The sequence below is a fragment of the Platichthys flesus genome, chromosome 7 (assembly GCF_949316205.1).
Source record: "Platichthys flesus chromosome 7, fPlaFle2.1, whole genome shotgun sequence".
In the NCBI taxonomy this organism is placed as follows: domain Eukaryota; kingdom Metazoa; phylum Chordata; class Actinopteri; order Pleuronectiformes; family Pleuronectidae; genus Platichthys; species Platichthys flesus.
The window spans coordinates 5,326,014-5,346,201 of NC_084951.1; the positions used below are offsets into that span (position 1 = coordinate 5,326,014).

General features: G+C 40.2%; 1 protein-coding gene across 1 annotated transcript in view; it reads left to right on the forward strand.

Annotated features, from left to right (window-relative positions):
- Positions 1-19,385, forward strand: part of LOC133957216 (kelch domain-containing protein 8B-like) — a 154,144-nt gene extending 134,759 nt beyond the window's left edge. The window contains exon 6 of the mRNA XM_062392686.1: positions 11,137-19,385. Within this exon, the coding sequence (XP_062248670.1) occupies positions 11,137-11,333 (197 nt within the window). The 3' untranslated portion in view covers positions 11,334-19,385. The remainder of the gene's footprint in view (positions 1-11,136) is intronic.
- The last annotated feature ends 803 nt before the right edge of the window (positions 19,386-20,188 follow it).

Consider the following 20,188-nt stretch of genomic DNA (forward strand, 5'->3'; position numbering starts at 1 on the left):
AAGCGTTCTGTTTCACTGTGGCAAAACATTTATAAAAACTAGTAGGGTATTTCACACAATATCGTCCTTAACCCTCCTTGGAGGAAAAATCATATGTTAGAGAAAATCTAAAGTTTGGGAAACCCTGTTCAAACTTTCTGTTACTGTGAATATTAAAGTGAGTACAAGGATATGAACTCATCTCCAAAAGGCTTATAATTGAAAATGTTTTTCAATTATAAGTTACTTTAAAATGTGCAATAGATTTTCAACTTAAATGGACTGTACTGTATCAATTACCCTTTACAATTGTGTTGGCATAGTAAGCGAAAGACGAAGTGCAACAGGCTATTTAAAAACAGCAACACATCTTAAATATATAATGCAGAATGTCTGGACAATACAAAATGTAAAGACACACATTAAGGTACTGTTTATTAACAAAGCTAACTCATAAAACATCAACCTTACTCCTAAACTATAAATAATAATAAAGTAATTTGTTAAATTACACTATATTCATTTACATTCAGAGCTTACCATTAGTTATACTTCCATTAATACATGTTTGGAACCTTGCGCGTGCGTACGTGTAGAACGGGGGATGGGCAGGGGCTCTGCAGGTCGATGATATTGCATCATGTTGCCCAAGCAAATCAAAAGCATGTCTCTACTAAGTATTGGACATGTAAGTATTTTTTAATGCTGAACTGCAAGTAATCTCAGTCTTCACTCACAGCAACTCAACAGCATAGCTGTTCTTATTTATCAAAAACACAGACACACACACAGACACACACACACACACACACACAAATTAGATGTCCATTAACTTTCAATTTTCTCCTCGACTGAGCTGCATTTGTTAAAGTAAACAAACTGGCATGAAGAGAGACTGAGCAATTCTACAAATTAATCTGAGGTCAGCTTTCCTTGAAGACATGCTTGTTAAGCAGATATTGACTCTATTCGCTGCATTTACACGCATCAGCAAGATGACACACACACATACACTTGCAAACTGGTGTTAACATCCCATATTAAATGGGAAATTATTTTGCTTCTCCATCTCAATGTCATCTACAAATCAATACTGCTTCAATTTGAGATATTGTAGAATAATATGAGACCTTTTCTGAAATCAGCAGCTTTAACACTGGTACTGCAGTGTGTCTACAGCCCCCTAGAGTTCACATCCATCATGTTTATCTTCTTCTGTGATGTTTAAATACAAAATATCCAACCAGAAAGGCAGAAATCTGAAGGATACAAGCCTAAATGTTTAATACATGGAGTAGAGGCTCACAGTTATCTCAACCATCACTCTAGTTTTTCAAAGCAAACTCAGTGACATCACCAATGTGGTAAAGACCGGTAAAGAAGTTAGGTTTAATTTGTTTCAAATTGATTAATACCTCGTCGTTAGATTGTTTTTTTTAACACATTCCCATAAAGGCCTTATTCACTTAAGCAACTTCTCTCTGTGCAGAACTCAGAGTGATAGTCAATAATGCAGACTGACATCTGTGTGTGTGTGTGTGTGTGCGTGTGTGCGCGTGTGTGTGTGTGTGTGAGAGAAAACACCAGTTCTATCCTGTTGAAAGACTCAGTTAGAAACTCAGCAGACAACATTGAGAAAGGAAAGAGAGTACTGAATGAGGTACCAGGATGAAATGGACGTGCGTGTCCTTGATGGCTAACGTAAAAATGACACATTGAGGGGGAGTAAAAGAGAAAGAGGTAGATAGATTGTTCTCTGTTTGTGTGTCAGCTCTGACTCTCTCTCCATCTAATCCATGGGGGTATTTGGGGGCTTGTGAATCATAGCTGTTTACGGCACATTTCAAACCTTCTGCCTTTTGACTTGGGAAATAAAAGACGAAAATACATCTGCAGAGATCAAAGAGCATCTGTAATGTAGTTGCACACACACACACGACACACACACACACACTCACACAAGCACTGCATATTGAAGCACGGAATGAATGTATGTGAAAAGATGAATGTACCTTATAGTGTAAAGTGCTTTGTTTTGAAGACAAGAAAAGTCTATAGTGCAGTATGTTTCGATTAAAATAGCCAATGATTTCCTACTCCTTGTATACGCTTAACTCATCTGAAACAGGCTGACTGTTTATAATCATATTACTACAGGGTTGATAAAGGTGTCCCACAAGGATCAGTATTTGGTCCTCAGTCATTAACTCTACATTAAAAAAAGGTATATCTCAATGTAGAAAATACCATCTTGTATGTGTTCAACTCTATATACTTCAATAAAGCATCCCAAATACTGTGCTACCAGGTTGCCTACAAAACTTAAATGAATATGTTGCTCGAAATTCAGATTTGATTTTCATAAAACTGACAACAAATCATCTATTTTACTACACTATCTTCTCTACATTGTGAAGATAAATATATCTCATCCTGCTCCCATCTTTACACCATTTATCAAAGTTACAACAAAGTTGGGGGCGGTGTGGCCTAGTGGTTAGAGTGGTGGTTCTTCAACAAGAAGGTTGCCGTTTCAAACCCCACTCTCTCCCATCTGCATGCCGAAGTGTCCTTGGCAAGATACTGAACCCCTTAATGGCCTCTCATGAATGTTGAGTGACTAATTGTAGGTCGCTTTTGACAAAAGCCTCAGCCAAATGACATGTAATGTAATACAACAATGTAACTCAATTCATTATTGCGGACAGTCACCACTGGTCATCGTTGATATGCAGATTGCTAGTAGTAGATAGATAGATAGTTCTACTACTTCTACTTGAATGACAGCATGAAACAATTTACAACATATACAACCATAACCACATCAGGGCTCATGTGAAGTGACAGAAAACACAGGGGCAGCAAAAATCCAAAGAAGAAACTGGGGCAGGTTCAACAAGTATCTTGGGAAAAAAATGTGTGAAAGCCCACTGAAGAGAACTGGTTTCTGCTAAAAAGGATGGTCTCTCTTCCGGTTGACTGCACTTTGTTAAAAACTACTCATGGGAATACGCTTGACAGTATACTCAGTGCTGAGCTGTTTTTTTAACAAATGCACAGAACTTTTTATCTCTTTAACCTCTGACCTTTCTTAAGCGAGACTTGAATAAATGAAGGTTAACTTATATTAAAGCTTATTAAATTTACAGTTATGATGAAAAGGCATAAAAAGTTCAGAGTTCAATGAAGCTTCTTTTAAATCATGAAAAATACCTTGAACAGGTTGAAACAGGATGACTGGTCTCTGCTTGGTGAGTCACCGCTGCATGCTAATGCTGTCATTCTTACAGTTGTAGACAGATAGAGAAAAACAGTCTGTGCTTTTCTCTCATAAGCATCTTTTTATTCTTGTTGCTTATACTGTGCTCCACATCACAAGGCCAAGCGATGTCACGACCATATTACACAACTTTTAAAGCTGCTTTGTTTTGCTCGATTTCTAGTTTGCACTTCATTATGTTTGTGTAAAATGTAAGAGGACGTCCAAAACATCAAAAAACACTCGAGCACATGAAGGTTATGTCAGTAAATCTCTTCCATTTGGACAGGCTTTGTATCTGCAGCTAATTAGTGATCCAGTCTGCCACTCAGTATTAAGTTATGGTTGATAACAGAGTTTGCTAAAGTTTCCTTGGATAACACAGTGCTGTGCTTTTGAAACACTAAATATATGATTTTCAATTAAAAACATTGTGGGTCAAGGTACATTACCATATTCATACATATTCACAAAACATCTTTAAGCTAAAAGTAGCCTTGACCGACTTAGAAGAACCCTTGAAAATAAGTTATGTGTCAATGCTTAAATAATGTTTCCTGTCGTAGGGTAATTGACAAAGTATTTTGGGTCTAAAACTGTTTCATAAGTCTAGAGACAGTCCATTCACTAGACCTGTTCACAAACAGCTGTAGATAATGCACATTTTTGGTGAGTCGTCAGCATTAGTAACACTAAAAAACAATAATTCTTTGCTTTACACTACTCATCACTTTGTGGACACCAGATCTTATTGTTCTTGAAAATTTTGTCCGACATTTCCAGTGATGTGGATCCCAGCAGGCCAGGTGGGAGCAGCTAGTCAACAGGGCAGCTAACAAACGTTCTCCATCACGATCCCGCTGAGTCTCACCTCAGTGAACTCTGTGATGATTCATTGTTGGTTCTGATGTGTCCATGCTGTTTAGAACAGAAGATTTCATCATTTTTCGAGATAAATTATGCTCTTGCATTAAACCTAACCTTCATAGCTGCCATAACGATTCTCTGAAGTTAAGTTTCATATTTTACTGTTAACATACAGTAAAGTCTGTATAAATATCAAGGCTGTGTCAGTGGAGTTTTGGGTTCTGACCTTGTTTGTGTAGATATAACCATATTTGAAGAAATCAATAAACCAGAAAATCCAAAAGAACTTTATGATATGAGGCCAATTAGATGAGTTCTTACTAAGTTGTACTTAGCCAAAAAAACATTCTATATTAAAGACATAATGGTGGTGGCTGGTAGATAGTGGTATCTCTCTAAAATAAATTTTGCATCAGAATTTGCAGGCGAGCAGCAACATTTTGTGACATTCAGATTTTTCATTTCTAGTTTGACCAACCTTTGGGCAGGAACACGTTTACCAAAATGCTTCAGTTATCGGCTTTTTATAGGTCTTCATTCATATGCAGATAGGTGTTAATAGAAATTTGGCAAAATGTCTTTTGGACGTTAATTTGGATGTATTTGTCTTTTTAAGTATTTGTATTTTGTTTTAAGAAATGGTCAAAAGAAACTAGTTATACTGTAAAAAGTGTACAGTGAAGAGAACATTAAGTCTTGGCCTGAAGCCCAGTTAATTTGTGATCAAACGGTAACCGAGGAGCTCTGAGATTGGTCCACTGCTTTGTTTTGCTTCGCCTGATGTTATATGTTCAAGTCTCTGACATCCTCCTGTGTGAGGAGAAACTGAGCCCCACCCTCAGTCAAATACAAAAGAGACAAACGAGACCGACAGACGGATAAGAAAATGTATGTAGAAATTAATATTAAAATTTCATCGGGGTCTGCACAGGAGCCCCCTGCAGCAGCACAGCTTCCCTGAGCTGTAGCTTGTCTGCAACTGTCCAGAGGTCAATGTCTGACTAAACATCCATAGCAACTGCCAGCAGGGACTAAACACCCGATCTACTCTAAACCCCTGATAGGTGCAGTGTGAGCTAGGAGGTCAAGAATTAGTGCTAAAAATAGGCCATGTAGTGACACTGTTCACAGCACAGATCAAACACGGCCATGAGCTCGGCTACAGGTTTGTTGTGCCTCCAGTTTATAATGAAGCGCCAGGCTCTTCTCTCACTGCCTGATAGAAGCAACAGCAGGTCAGAAAGAGGTGAACAGATTCTCTGTGAAGTGTAGCCTTTCAGATTTATTGGTGAAGGCATGCCCGCTTGTTAAAAAAAACGATGATACGGACATTTCCGCCCTGATAGGCAGAAGACTATGGCTTTGTTTTTCATAAGGGCCGTGCATTGTGCCTGTTATGTTTTGAAAAGGTTGTGTCCCGAATGCCCAGTGTTAAGCAGCACTTTGAGACAAGGCACAGAAGAAGTTTCAAAGATGAGGCAGACAAGGGAGAATCATTCAAACGTGCAGTGTCCTGGTATGGGAAGCCAACTCTCTCAAAGTCTTTGACACTCACGAAAACCATGTGACTGAAGCAAGCTTTCGCAATTCTGAATATGAGTGTGGTTGGTGGGGTTATTGACAAACTTATAATTGCAATCATATGAGATGAACATGCTTCTATACAGTGTTGTTCTATATAAAGCCTATATTTATGGAATAAAATGGCATGTCTGTTGGAAATATTAATGTGGTTCAATAATAAAACTTAATATAAATAATGTTGATATGGCACACTAAGTAACAAGAAAATGTTTCATTGGCACTTATTGTCAAAAAGGTTGCCGACCCCTGGGCTAAGTGAATCAACAGTGCAATACTACATTACATCATGAAGCATTGGAAGGACAAATGAGACTAGGCAGCCACAGTCAAGGTAATGGTTTGCCGAGTTTGGCCAATGTTAGCATGCTACCTTCCCTCAGTATCCACATGACTGTGCTGAATTAGATTATGCATTGTTTTCCCAAATCCTGCCAAATGATGCTCTGTTTACAAGATGTCATCTGACCCACATTCCACATTTACGACATCCAGGCAAGAGCGGGGGGGGGGGGGGGGGGGGGGGGGTCTGTTGTCTGTTTAGCTCCCATTGGTGGGCTGCTCTGTAACAATTTAGATGATGTTAACTGGCTTTGTGCATATGTAAAATATTTGGACAACTGACACCTTCAATATGAATACAAATTTAATAAATAGGCAAACATCAGTTAAGAGACCTCTAAAATAGCCCAATGATAATCTATTTGAAAAATAACTACAGTTCAGTAAATCATTCAAACTTAAACACAGACTTCAATTGTGAAGAGTAATAAAAAAAATTGTTTAATTTTACAAAAAGCATTGACTATAAAATCTTTTATTACCGATAAACCAGGTACGATGAACACTAAATTCACTCTGCACCATAGACCACAGTGACAACATATAACAGTTTTCAGTGGTGGTTCTAGACACATTTAACAGTAGCCTAAATAAATAAAAAGCGCACCAAAAAACCCCAACATATAATACTTTGATTTCTATTTATTACAGTTACAGCTTTATTTGTTACATATATAAAACAAAATAAAACATATTCCTGTTATACTCCGCTCAAAAGAAACAGTTCTCACTGGGATCATGACTTCTCTTTTGCAGAGTCTGAAGAGCTCAAAACACATGTCTTCTTATGGCTCATTGAAGAGTACCAGCACTACAGTACCAGAGGGTCTCTGCATCCCGGTCTGTATTTTTTCCGTCTAAGATTCTGGTGAACTGAAATAGTTCATGCCTCGAGTTCTCAGTTTTTGAATCATACAATCGATCAAATGAAACAGAGCTATCTCTTTCAGAAAGACATGACTATTAGGGTTTAGAGCACTGGTGCTATTCATTATGTCACAGTTTGTACTTGAAAAACCGTCTCTCAAGCTCATTTAGCACTTGATCATTACATTACACATCATTTAGCGGACACTTTTATCCAAAGCGACTTACAATCAGTGCATTTAACCAGAACAGCAAGAATCATGCTAATACATTAGCATGGCAAAGCCAAAACTATAAGTGCTACATGTAAGTGCAATATCTAAGTGCAACTAAACTAAATAATATTGTTTGGTATCTATACATTATTTATATAAACACCAGAGTTGACAACTGTTATGAAACCTCAACTTTTTTCCGGGTGTAGTCGGAAGAGATGTGTCTTGAGTCTAGGGCGGAAGATTTGAAGATTTTCTTCTGTCCTGATGTCAAAGGGGAGCTCGTTCCACCATTTAGGAGCCAGGACAGCAAACAGTCGTGATTTTGTTGAGTGTATAGCTCGAGGTGAAGGAGCAGCAAGCTGATTGGCCGATGCAGAGCGGAGTGGACGGGCCGAGGTGGAACGTTTGACCATGTCCTGGATGTAAACTGGGCTTGATCCGTTCACAGCATGCTACACAAGTACTAGTGACTTAAAGTGGATGTGGGCAGCCACTGGTAACCAGTGAGGGGAACAGAGGAGCGCTTAGGTTAAAGACCAGTCGAGCTGCTGTAGCTGCTGCTGATCAATGACCTGCTAGAGAAAAGCTGTACGGAACCTTGAGTCTCTTTGACGATGGCATGTATTTAAATGATTCCTCTCTTGTCAGAATAAGGCTCACAGTTGTGGTTTCTATGTAAATGTCTTCCCAGTCGTTGCATTGATCACAATACATTTTGGTACAAGAGGGTCATGGACACATCAGAATGGATTTAAATTACTTTGATGATCCTCTGACTCTTTCATCTATGGTGAATATCTAAAGATGGCAAAGGGTAGAATAGTAGGCTGTGCCATGAATGAGAATAATTTTATAATCCATCCAATCAGATCTCAGTGCAAAGCCACAGTTCATTTGAAGTTCACCTCACTCTATTGAAGTGCACTCACCTCCAGCTGTGTGTGAACAGCTTAGTCCTTCGTTTAGTCCTTGTTGCCATCACCTCTCCATCAACACATCTGAATGTATTCTTTATTTTTTTTAGTTAATTTGTATTTTCCATGTAAACTTTGATGAAAATTAACAAAATTGTAATTGATGTCTTTTTTTGCCGCAAAAATGCCCACAAATTGGTGTTTTCATGAAATTCCGAAGCAAATGAAGCAAGCTTGATGGAGTCTTATTATATGTAAGTCACAATACATTAAAAACACATCTTTATAGTCATATATAGTTTATGTGGAAATAGTCTGGTGCTCTCGATTTTACTTTCGGTAATTTCTGTTCCTAGCTTTACTACTAAGCAGCTTTCTATAGATAGTAGTATAGTCATAAATATGTCTATATAGTCATAAATAGTCTATGTGGAGATAGTCTGGTCCTCTACACTTCAGTTTCCTCAGGTCTGTTTACTACTACAATTACTACTTCAAAGTTGTACTATCTCTATAGATAGCAGTATAGTATAGTGTAGTATAGAATAGTATAGTGTATATAAAGTGGTAAATCAAACTGCAGGCGAGGATAGCAAGCTTCAAACAGACATGGTAAATTATCTTGTTTGATCATTGCACTGTGATTACATCCGCATTCCACATCAATACGTTTTAAGTTTTAAAAATAAATCCCTGGTCCACATTACTCCTTGAGTTTTTGATAATGGAGATTTATTAACTGCTGCTGGCCCTTTTTCAGTTTGTAAACTCTGAGGATGATTTCTAGTCTAGATGTGCAGAAACTGTCAGAAACAATAGGACACAGATGCCCAGGTAAGCTTCTTGACAGGGTCCTATAAGTCATGAACTATCCTTCTGTTCCGATCACATGACTGTTTTCCAGAAGACAAGACGAAAAACTGCCTCACCCTTGACTACTAGTGGTGAATTCAACATAGATAATTTAAGCAATTATTGCCGACCTTGTTCTCTTTTCTCGCTACGTTTAACAAATCCCACGTGTACATGACTATCATGCAATATCGGTTTTCAGATAATTTCCTATTAGAAGCTTAAATACTCTGAATTCCTTTCATTTAAAGAAGCCTTTTCTAAGGAAACTGATTAATGTTGATTCATTTCTTTGTACCAAATGCATGTGTGCATGAAGTTGGACAATGAGAAGAGGAGCGAAATGAAAGCTCTCTCAGGAGGAGGTGAAGAACAAGAGAACTGGTGAGACAAAGAACAATGCAACAGAGGGAGCGAGTTGGAGAGGTGACAGGAGCGGGAGCCAGGAAGACAATTTAACATGAGAGACAACAAAGAGGAAAAAGTGAAGCCTAAAGGACAGGGAGAGTTGACTAGAGAAGGGTTAAGGAGAAAGAAGAGCTCAGGTGAAAGGAGATGCAAAGGTTTAAGTCTTATCAAGTAGAAAGAAAAATGTGATAAGAACACATGAGGAAAAAATTCTATGAAGAAGAGAGATGAAGCCAGAAAATGTACTTAATGACGCCAAAGACCAAATAATGTGAGGAGATAATGGATGGAATCAAAGAGGATGAATGGAGGTCAAAAGACGCGAGTGAGCAGAACAGCGGAAGAGAGGCGGGACCCGTAAATTGATATGACGTGGGCTGAGAACTAAAGCAGTGGCAGGAAGGGGGGGGGGGGGGGGGGGGGTCATTTTGTTGAAAGAACAAGTGTCAGTGAAGTCGGACTTTTCAAAGCAATCTGGGGCTGCTCAGGCCTCGGCTCCTCATGTTTTATGAAGACACAGTGTATCATTTGGGGACTTGCTGTGATCTAGGTCTCCATGGAAACGGCAACAATTTAGCGCTGGCATGTATAATGTCAGAGAGGATAGCACCTGAGGTGGAGAAGAGGAGCTGAGGGGGAGGGGAAGAGAGACAGAGGATGAAGAAGGAAGATCAGAGCAGAGCTGAGGAACAAGTTGAATCCTTGGTGACACCCAACATGTGGTCGATATATTAAAGCTTCTTTCCTGAATACGCTCTTTGGATTTTTAGGTCTTTGTCCTTTTCTTTCTCTCCTGTTGGTGTCAGCCTGTGGAGTTTGTGGAGCAGCTACTAAATCACAGTAACTTGGGCGACATGAAATGAATGAAAACATTGAGCATCGTGGCTCATGCAGGTGCCCGGTTGTTGACCTTTAAGAAAAATGTGTGAAATAAAGAAAAGAGATATTTGGTTCAGCTGCAGTGACCATCGTGGGTACAACAAAGTTACAGGAGTGCTATGATCCATCTCAGCAGTGCCCTTAGGCCTTCCAAGATTTGAAGGCTACAGGACTATGATGCTTTCCAGCTGCACAGAGGGGCCCCGACAGTATGGCTCAGGGGTTAGAGCAGTCGTCCTCTAACTAGAAGGTCAGCAATTTCAATCCCAGCTTCCCCATTTCACATGCCTAAGTGTTCTTGGGCAAGATTCTGGACCCATTATCTAATTTTCTCATAGAGAAAGTGCTGCACTGTATTAGTGTAAAGCACTTAGAGTCATCAAGACTAGAAGGTAGTGTTTCCCTTCACTGTCACAGTAAACAACTGACTTCAAACTGAACTGTTGTGTAGATCCGCTTTAAACCAGTGTGTACTGGATAACATTTTAGATTGCAGTTATTTGTAAACCTGCTGCTGTTACCTACAGTTTACCACATACTGTGCACTAACAATAACCTATAGATATCAAAAGACCATTGTAGTCTGTTTATGGCAGCAGGGGGAGTTGAGTCATGAGAATCCTTCATCACTGTGGGAGGTGTCACCTTCGTTTCTTTGCATTTGGCCGTGTTTACATGTATATAAGTGCAGTGTGTGTGTGTGTGTGTGTGTGTGTGCGTGTGCGCGTGCGTGTGCGCGCGCGCGCGTGCGTGTGTTTGACTGACTTAATAAGTTTTCTCTACTCCTGAAGCTACGCCTACATATGAGTGAGGACTAGTTGCTGGTGGGAGGTGTGATAAGTACATGTTATCCACATTTGTGTGATATAAATTTGAAGATCTGTATCTGTTTGTTTCCAGTGGTTGTCAATGTGAACTGGCTAATCCTGATTAGCATTGTCATCCTAACTTTTAACTTTCCATTTTGCAGGTAATGAGCCTACGCCGTTGGGCACAGTGGAGAGCTACAACCCCGTGAAGCGGCGCTGGGAGTATGTGGCACCCATGCCCACTGCACGCTCCTCCTCTGCACTCCTGCAGACAACCAGCAGGCTCTTTGTCATTGGTGGCGTCGCACAGGGACCCAGTAATGCTGTGGAAGCCCTCAGCTTACAGGAAACAGTGTGACACATGCACACACTCAAACACACACAGGAAATAATGCAAAGCAGCATTGATAGTGTAGTCATGTACGTGCAGAAACACAGGAATTGGATCCACAGATCACACTTGAGATACTTTTCTATCTTAATGTCCCACTCATGGATTCGTCTTGTTATGGACTGGGATATACTTGTCACCTTCAACGAGCATTTCTTAAATGTGATCTGCAGAGACCGTTTGTGACAGAGATGGACGAATACAGGATTAAGACCAGTCAATCTGACTGCTGGGACTGGCAAGAACAGAAAAGGAACGGATTTTCTTCTCGGGGGAAATCAGAGGAAGACAACACATGAGCAAAAAAAACGACACGCACACACGCTGTGTGTGAAGAAACCACACGCCTTTGAACTGTTGAGCATTTTTCAGAATAAAAGCAGGGTACTTTGCTGGATAATAAAGGAACATAGGGCCATATCTGTATTTCCTCATTGCAGCAGCATCGCTCTCACCGGCTGCTGCAACAGCAAGCTTCAACACTTTTCTACGACCAGTGACGTTCTGGGAATGTGAATGTCTGTTTTAGTTCTTCTCCTTTTGTTGCAGTGTTGTATACATTACTTGTGACATTTAGAACTGCTAGCCACGTTACCATGGTGTCAACATGAGTGGCCCTTGATAACTGTCACTCCGCAGGCGCCTCAAACTGTGTTTTCTTAATGTGTAGTGGGTGAAGAATTGACTGTGGTTGAACTTGTCAGCATCTCGCTTTGCTACTCATATAACCCGCCTTTGCTACGACTTGAGCACAGCAGCAGCAGATCAGCAAACTCCAATGTTTCCTCACACTGCAGAATGGAGATTCAGGAGCTCATGGAATGAATGCAAACAGCACCTGCTGCACTGAAGCATCCTGAAAGATAAATAATAATGTAAACATTATATTCCCCTCAAGCTTTATGATTGATGGCTGAACATTGTCTCTTTTAGCTCAAACTCAGAAGCCAGATGATGTATGAAAAGAGGAAGTGCATTTGATGCTAACTCTGCCACATTTTGGAGCAATGAAGGCACTTGTGCATAGTTAAAGCATCTTGAGGTCCAGCTAACGACTCCTTTGTCAGATACTTGTCCATAACTGGTTCTAGGCTTCATCATTTTTCCAATTACCATACAAAATCGTACAGTACGGATTGGTGTTTTATTGTTACGGTCTCCGTTACGTTGATTCAGTGTGTCTGTTTGGGTTTCCGATGCCCCTTCCATAAACAAGTTGTGAATGCACAAAAAACGAATTGAGGTCAGATCAGTCAGACATCATTCAGAGGTGGTCTGTGATTCACACGGCCACATAATCTCAGCAGGTTGAATGTGAATGTGTGTAGGGCATATTGAAGGAGCATTTGATTCTCTAAAGACGTGTGTGTAAGAGTCGGGGATAAACAATGATGGAGGGAGCTGCTGTGACAGATTCAGTGACCTGTAGACGGCAGACCAGGCCACACAGGAAACAAAAAGGATGGGCTGCTGCAGTGTTCACTTTTGGCTGGTATCATGTTGCCTCTTTTGAGCTGTGTCTCAATTCAGCTGCCACATCCTGCGAAGGACCCGGTCTACACAGCCAGAACTAAACGATACAGTCTGGTCTTCCTAGTGCATTAACAGCTTATCAAGCTGCTACGACCATCGCCTAGCAACAAAGCTATGGACGAAAATGTTCTTTGGTTGATAAACATGTTTCTTTGGCTGTTCGGTCGAATACTTACATTTAAGAATACATTGTCCTGACCTTTTCGCAACGCTTTTTGCTGCCATTTCCTCTTTGAAAAACAGTTGAACTGAATGATAATGAATCAGGGCCTCTGATCCTCATGGGCTGGAAGGACACATTTGTCGGCTGCATTTGGAGGAGACTTCTTATTGGGAAAGTCTTGCGCTGCTGTGACACAATCGATCTACGAATGCAGCCGACTAAGAACGCGGCTCCTAAATTGAGACACAGCTTTGTGTCATCTGCTTCTCCATTCAGATTTGAGGTACTGGAACAATCAGTCATTACAGCTGAAGCAGATGCACTAGGTGGAACTGTCACAGTGGAATTAGCATTAGTCTGAGATTGATGTGTCACCTAATACCCCTATGCCATGGTGATGATATTTGATGGTGAGTTTATTTAATGATAAAGTGATTGAAGACAAAGTCTACTACAAAATGATAAATTGATGAGAGAGCCACAGTAAGGTAGATAATTTAATCATCTAACATAGATAATTAAAGAGAGGTCAGATCACGCGAAATGATTGTCCGGTCCCAGGATTATACTGTCTACACGTCTCCATCTTTTAATTTAAAAGAGTAGGGGAGGATAAAAAGACTGTAGAGTTAATTATACAAAATAAGCATTTTTTATATCATAGGAAAGCATGCAAACACCCACTCAAAAAAACACACACACACACACACACACTAACACACAAATCCTTTTCCCACTCTTGCCCCACCTTTTGTGCTTTTTTTGGTCTGCATCCTGGCACACCTTGTTAGCAGAGTCAGATAAGAGCTCGGATGAGATGCCAGCTGACAGTTGGTTATTTCTTGGGCTGCATTGTGTGCACCTAATTTAGTTTGTTTGGTGGAAGCCTCACAGCCTTCACATACTGTATGTACACACAAACACAGACACATATACACTTGCGCACCACAGTCTGTATGCTTCATCAAGCACTGACTTTCAACCCTAAACACTCCTTCTCACTCAGATACTGCACGCTCGCCTGACACGGACACATAATGTATTCTCCAGCCCATAACTTTATCGTCACTGCAAAATAACTCTGATCCAATTCAAACCCTATAATCAAGCTGTAAGCCTCAAACAGGCCAAAATATCCTCATTCTATAAGGTCTGTGCTCGACATGGTCCCGGCAAAGATGTAAGAACACACACACAATAACACACACACACACACACAAACACACACACACACACACACACACACACACACAGTTCTATTGGCACCAACCTCAAAAGCTTGAAGAGAATACACAGATCACTTTGTTGCTAAGTAGATCTGCTGGAAGGGGACTGTGACCATCCTTACAACACTGATTAACCGACTTGATGCAGCTTCAATTTGTGTGACTGCGAGTGTGTGTGTGTGTGTACCCTTGGATGTTTGCTTTTGCCATGGATGAATTTGGAGAAGGAAATAAGTTTTGGCAACAAACTATTTATATTGTCATATAACTTGCTGAAATACACCAAAAAGATTGAAAAAATGTAAATCCAAAATGTAATAATTTGCCTTTTTAACACTTTTCTGTTTTGCTATCCACCATCATCTCTTTAAGAATCTATTTGGCCCTTTAACTTCTAAATTTCTTGCTATGTCTCATCAGAGCTTTTATACTTTTCTCTTTTTATCTCAGTTTTTGGTATCCACCTGTTCACTTGTAAACTGCAACTGTAAACAGTGGACCCAACAACCAAAACAATGAGCTACATGAGGCTTAAAGGCTGCAGCTGGAGATTTTGTTGTCTTTAACAACATTCATATGACACATATAGTCCTTTAATGAAATGTCCATTAAAAACATTGCCATAAGTGCAATGTCACTACATCCATTGTGTCCCAGTTGTGTACTTCTGACTGTATGTGGCTGTGTATGAGTGCAATACTCATTCTCGTGGGAAGTCGTGAGTTTGTGTGTTTTTGCGAATTTCTGAAACAGAGACACATTCGCCGTTTGTTAGTGTGTTTACCCGAATCAGCTGTTTCTGACACACTGCAGTCCCGAAGGAATTCTGGGACTTTTCCAGTGCTCTCTGTTTTGTGACTCTGGTTTCTTTAGTTGTGTTGAAAAAAATTAAACTTTCTCCGAGACTCCCTCGCTGACCGTTTCAGTGTCAGATTGTTTTACAGTGAAGACGCATCTGGAATGTGTTTTCCTGGCTCCTCAAAGACGAACGTGTCGAGCTGTTTACTCACCGGAGGGAAATCCTTCTGCTGCTGCTGACGGCAGGTGGAGATACACAGAACAGAAGAGCAGGATGCTTCAGTGCAGCTAGCAGCTAATTTCATGCTGTAATTTGTTATCAGGCCCTGAGCAGATGATGCACATGCATTTGTTAAAATGTTCTTACAGGACGGGTTGAAATCCTACTTGTATGGTGCTCCTGCTTCCTATGACGAGCATTCATTTTGTTTTATGGGTTTCTGGGTGAGATTTGAACGATCTAAATAATCTGAGGCACAGGTCAATGCAATAAGAGCCCTACAATTATTCCATAGGTTTTTAATAAAGCAATGTTGAAAAATGGAAACAAATGCACAAGCATAACACCTTCATTTCAGGCACGTTTCATCCTCTGGAGCAAACAAACTTTCTTTCATTGCCCCCAAAAAGTTGCCTTGTGTATAGTTACCTCTCGAAACATCTTTTGACCCAGTATATGCTCTACCCTCTTGTCTAAGAAACATTCAGGGCCCTGTTTCAGTATAGGCTGCCTGCTTGATTCACAAAAACAAGGTCCACAGACTCAGGTTCTGACAAAACAACGGGGGTGCATTCAGCACGGTGCAAAGCCGGCGGTGGCAGAAGCTGACTTTACACAGTTTTCACTTTCGTGCGTGCTTTGTAGAATTGTGTCATTTTTTTCTGACAATGAAAAGGCTCTCTGGTTGTTGTTTTTTTCTTCTTTCTTTTTATGATTTTCGTGCAGGAAAAAATCGACACAGTTTCCTGGGCAACGAGGAACAGTGTCAAAACCTGCTGGTAGCATACATGTGTTCCTCTTACACTCACATACCCACATGATCTGGTTGTGTTTTGTTTCATATTTGGCCCTGAAAAGACAAATCAAGATGGATATAATGGTGTTTTTTTGTTGTTAATTGTTCATTGTTGTTCTTATTTTACCCCTCCGGATGTTAGTGCTGTGGATTGAGGTTGTGAGGTGACAGATGTGTCGTGGTGTTGTGCTGATCAGATCAGGTACCTCAAAGTGGTTGTCACTAGTTGTGTGTTCTTGCAAAGCTTTGCTGAAATATTATTTTTCGATAGGAATATATACATAGATCTGTTTATTTTTACCTTGTTGGTCTTGTACAGTAGGTAATCATGCTAGCTGATGTACGGTTCTTAAGGAGAAATGTCTACAAAAAAATGAATGGAAGGTGAACAAATATATATTTGCCACCATCATATTTTATCAGCATCTGTGTATATCAGTGGATTTTTTATTCTCTGGGTTTAATAGATTTAATTCAAAATACATATGAGGGAGCTTTGAACTGAAATGCTTCAAACAGCTGCCATCTCCAAATCCCCGGCAGCTGGAGAACCACTGGTCTTCAAAGCTGTCCATCATTTTCAGAGCTGAGTATTAAACTAGTTTGTACAGACATGTCTCTGATTCGGATCTCTCTGGGTGAACTGTCTGACTGACTTGGTAAAACCTCCATGGTCTCATTGGATCAGTATTTCCGTGTGCTCTGTACTGTATGTGCAAAATGTAATTTGGGAGGTTTACTGAACCGAATCTAATGTTCTGAAGGTGTTAAGCAGGAAACGTTAAACAAAGAGAGAGGATTGACTGCTGTGTGTGGGGAGGTGCGGGTCAACGTGTGTGAAATTCTAAATAAGTTAAATATATACTTATTTATGTTATAAAACTTTTCACTTTGTGTTGTATCCCTGTAATGACTCTCTGCCACTTCAAACAGCACACTCAACAGTTAATCAAGCCCATGCAGCACTGACTTCATGCCCCATCATACCACAAACAACGTAAAGATATATATCCAACTATGAAAAATCTTAATTAATAAATCTAATCTAAATATTAATACTTTATACCGTGAAGCTGTTTTCAGACATGAGCAACGCAGCAGGAGATTCTCCAGTCACAACATTAGAGGAATCTTTATTCAGGTGAGGGGTCGCCGAGCCGACAGAGGCAGGACGTAGCGAATCAATGCCCTTGCGCAGATCACATGTTTGTTTGTTTACAGTACCTTCGCTGTTATTACCAAAAGCTATCTATCTTGCCATCTTTGTCTGTTTCTTCTATATGGGTGGCTCCTCTTTTTTATGCTGAGATATTTGTAATCATGTTTTTTTCAGTTCTGCGTAAGGTCGCTTGTAAGAAACGTCATCATCGTGCCCTCTAGTTCATAGATCTCCTGTTTTCTCAAATAGGTTCCCTCAGATATTATCCAAAAATCTGAATAATGTCTAGAGCCTCTCACTCTGACATTTGCATTCTCACCTACAAACCATCCGGAGAATGTTAGGAGATTATCTGGAATTCAGTGCATGTCTAGAGTAGTTCATTAGCCTTTCTATTACAATAAGACCATATTAACTGATGCAAACAAAATTCAGTTTCACTTAAATCCAGACAACATTCGTTATTGCTGCAATGCAACATTGTTAGAAAGCTAATCCAGTGAAGAAAGTTGGCGGCGTCCTCTGTGGATTAGTATCGTGCCCCATGACTGAAAGTGACGTCATCAGGGTTGCTTTAGCTAAAAAAATAATAGTTTATATCAGAAGTCCTGTGTTTCGAACTGGGAGCGTGGACTACTATCAAGCAAGGTGGACCTAAAGAAACACAACGCTGAGGGGTTTTAACTAAACCAGTTTTAGGGGATTCAAAATAAGGAGAGACGACTTTTCAAATTTGTGTCATGCGAGAGCCCCAATGCTGTAGAAAATAATAACAAATAAACAATTCTTAAATTTGTGTTTTTAAATATACATTTGCAGTCACACTTTCTGTGTAACTTCAGTGTACAGTCAATTCAACTTTATATATAATTACTTTTCCCTCACAGTTGGGACAGAGAATTGAGAAACAGTGTGGACAGCAAGTGGGAAAAGAGGTTGATACAAAGACTGAGGACACTCATGTCTCTATATGGAGCTAGAACCTCACTCAGTATGTGCTGTTACTATTTTTTGACCTTTTGTCTGTTTATCTACCCGATACTTTGGCACTGTGTTTTAGCTGTTACCTGGCAACCCCAATGTTACACAGGGCTCCAGGAAGACACTGCAGCTGCCTGATGTTTGCTGAGAAATAATTAATTCCCCCATCAAAGCCACAAGTTAGCAGTTTCCCCCTGTCCAGCCATGAGAGCGTGTCAATCAAAGCACATTTCCAAAAAGGTCAAATTATCCAATTGATCAACTCAGATTTGGCCAGGGGTCATAGTGGACTGATCTATAACAGAAATTATTATACGCAGGCAAAAGTCAAACACATTGTGCTGCTGAAGGAGCTGATGTGAGGATCCCACTCTGCGCCACAGATGTACTAAGTTATTATAACCTAATTTATGCTTCTAGATAATCCCTCTAGAAACAAACAAGATTAGACTGCTGAGGAGAGGGTTCCTTTTGATACTCTCACAGACAGAGGGAAACGAGAGGGGATATGCTGCTCTGACTTTTAGGATCTATATCATAATGATAATAGTTATCATGGTAATACAAATGGTTGGTGGTTATTGTTGTCAAGGTAATAGATTCATGACCCTGCAGTGATTTGTAAACGTGTTGGATGGAAGACGGAGACTAGTCAAATGTATGGAAGAATCCAGGAGACTGGGTTAGATTAGTAGGATGTTGTAATGTCCACATGGAAAGGCTGACTCCCCTCACTGAAGCCTGCCAGTCCACTGGGATCCCTTCACAATCATAACAAAGGTTAATGTTGGTTTAAAAGTTTCCGGTCAGAGTCGGTTCCATTAACAGGCAAATCTCTTGGTTAATAACGTCCTGACGAGAGATGACATAGAGCTTCTTTTTTATTCTTTTTAATAAAAATATCTAGAAGAGATTAAAAAAAAGTGAGTCTTCATAGAAGATCCCCATCAGCTCTCTTGATTTAGCAGATGTAGGTCGCATTGATGACAGTGTTGGGCCTGTATTGTGGTTGGCAGGCTTTGGTTCTCGGACCGAGTGGTGGCTGTGACTCCAGTGCAGTAGTTCAGTGCCTATACTAAATGTGAGGTAGTGCCTCGACTATGAAACCTGTTCAATAATAAACTATTTTGACTTGCTGTCTGATTCCATATGTGCCATGTACCTTTTTTTTTCTCTCCCTCCCTTTCTGACTGCGGCACCTGCTCCTGGGGAAATCGCGGAGGAAGAAAAAAGAGCAGAGATAATAACAGGAAAGAGCTCATACCAGGATTTGTTTCCATTTGCCTATTTCCATGTGCCCGTCTCAGAAGAAGTGTATCGGGAGCTGTCATCAGAACAATGTCACCTGATCCATTATAGATGTGGCTGACATCAAAACCCACTTCAATGCAGCACATGGAGGGAGCACTTCTATAAAGAGAGAATATCTCACAATGAGCACTTCTTTTCTCACTGTGGTAATAAGTGGATTTATGACTCCATGGTCAGCCGCTTCTCCAGATGAATCTCCTTTCTTCTTGATGCTCTCCAACGAACCTGTCTGTGACACAGCACAGCCGTCATACTGAATAGGAAACAGTCTTTATTGCTACATGCTGTGATTGAGATGCTGTTCTCTCTGTTGTTTTACAGCATCCCTAAGCTACATCCACATTTTTGACTGCAGCTAGATTTTTAAGCATGAAAGCACAGACTTCCGAGAAAACCTTTTAGTCTGGAAACTCCAGAGATATGTTCCAACAGGAAAGAGACTTTAGGAAAACTATACCAGTGGTAGTGATAACAAATTACAATCCTGTTCCTTTTTAGTATTTTCTGCCACTAAGCAGCAGCTAGAGCAGACAATCTGCCTCTGACGTGCACACGTCCAGTGGATTTAAATAGTTAGTGTTGATGGTGATTATATTTTATTGGTTTTCAACCACCAGTTTAAGGTGAATGTGTTT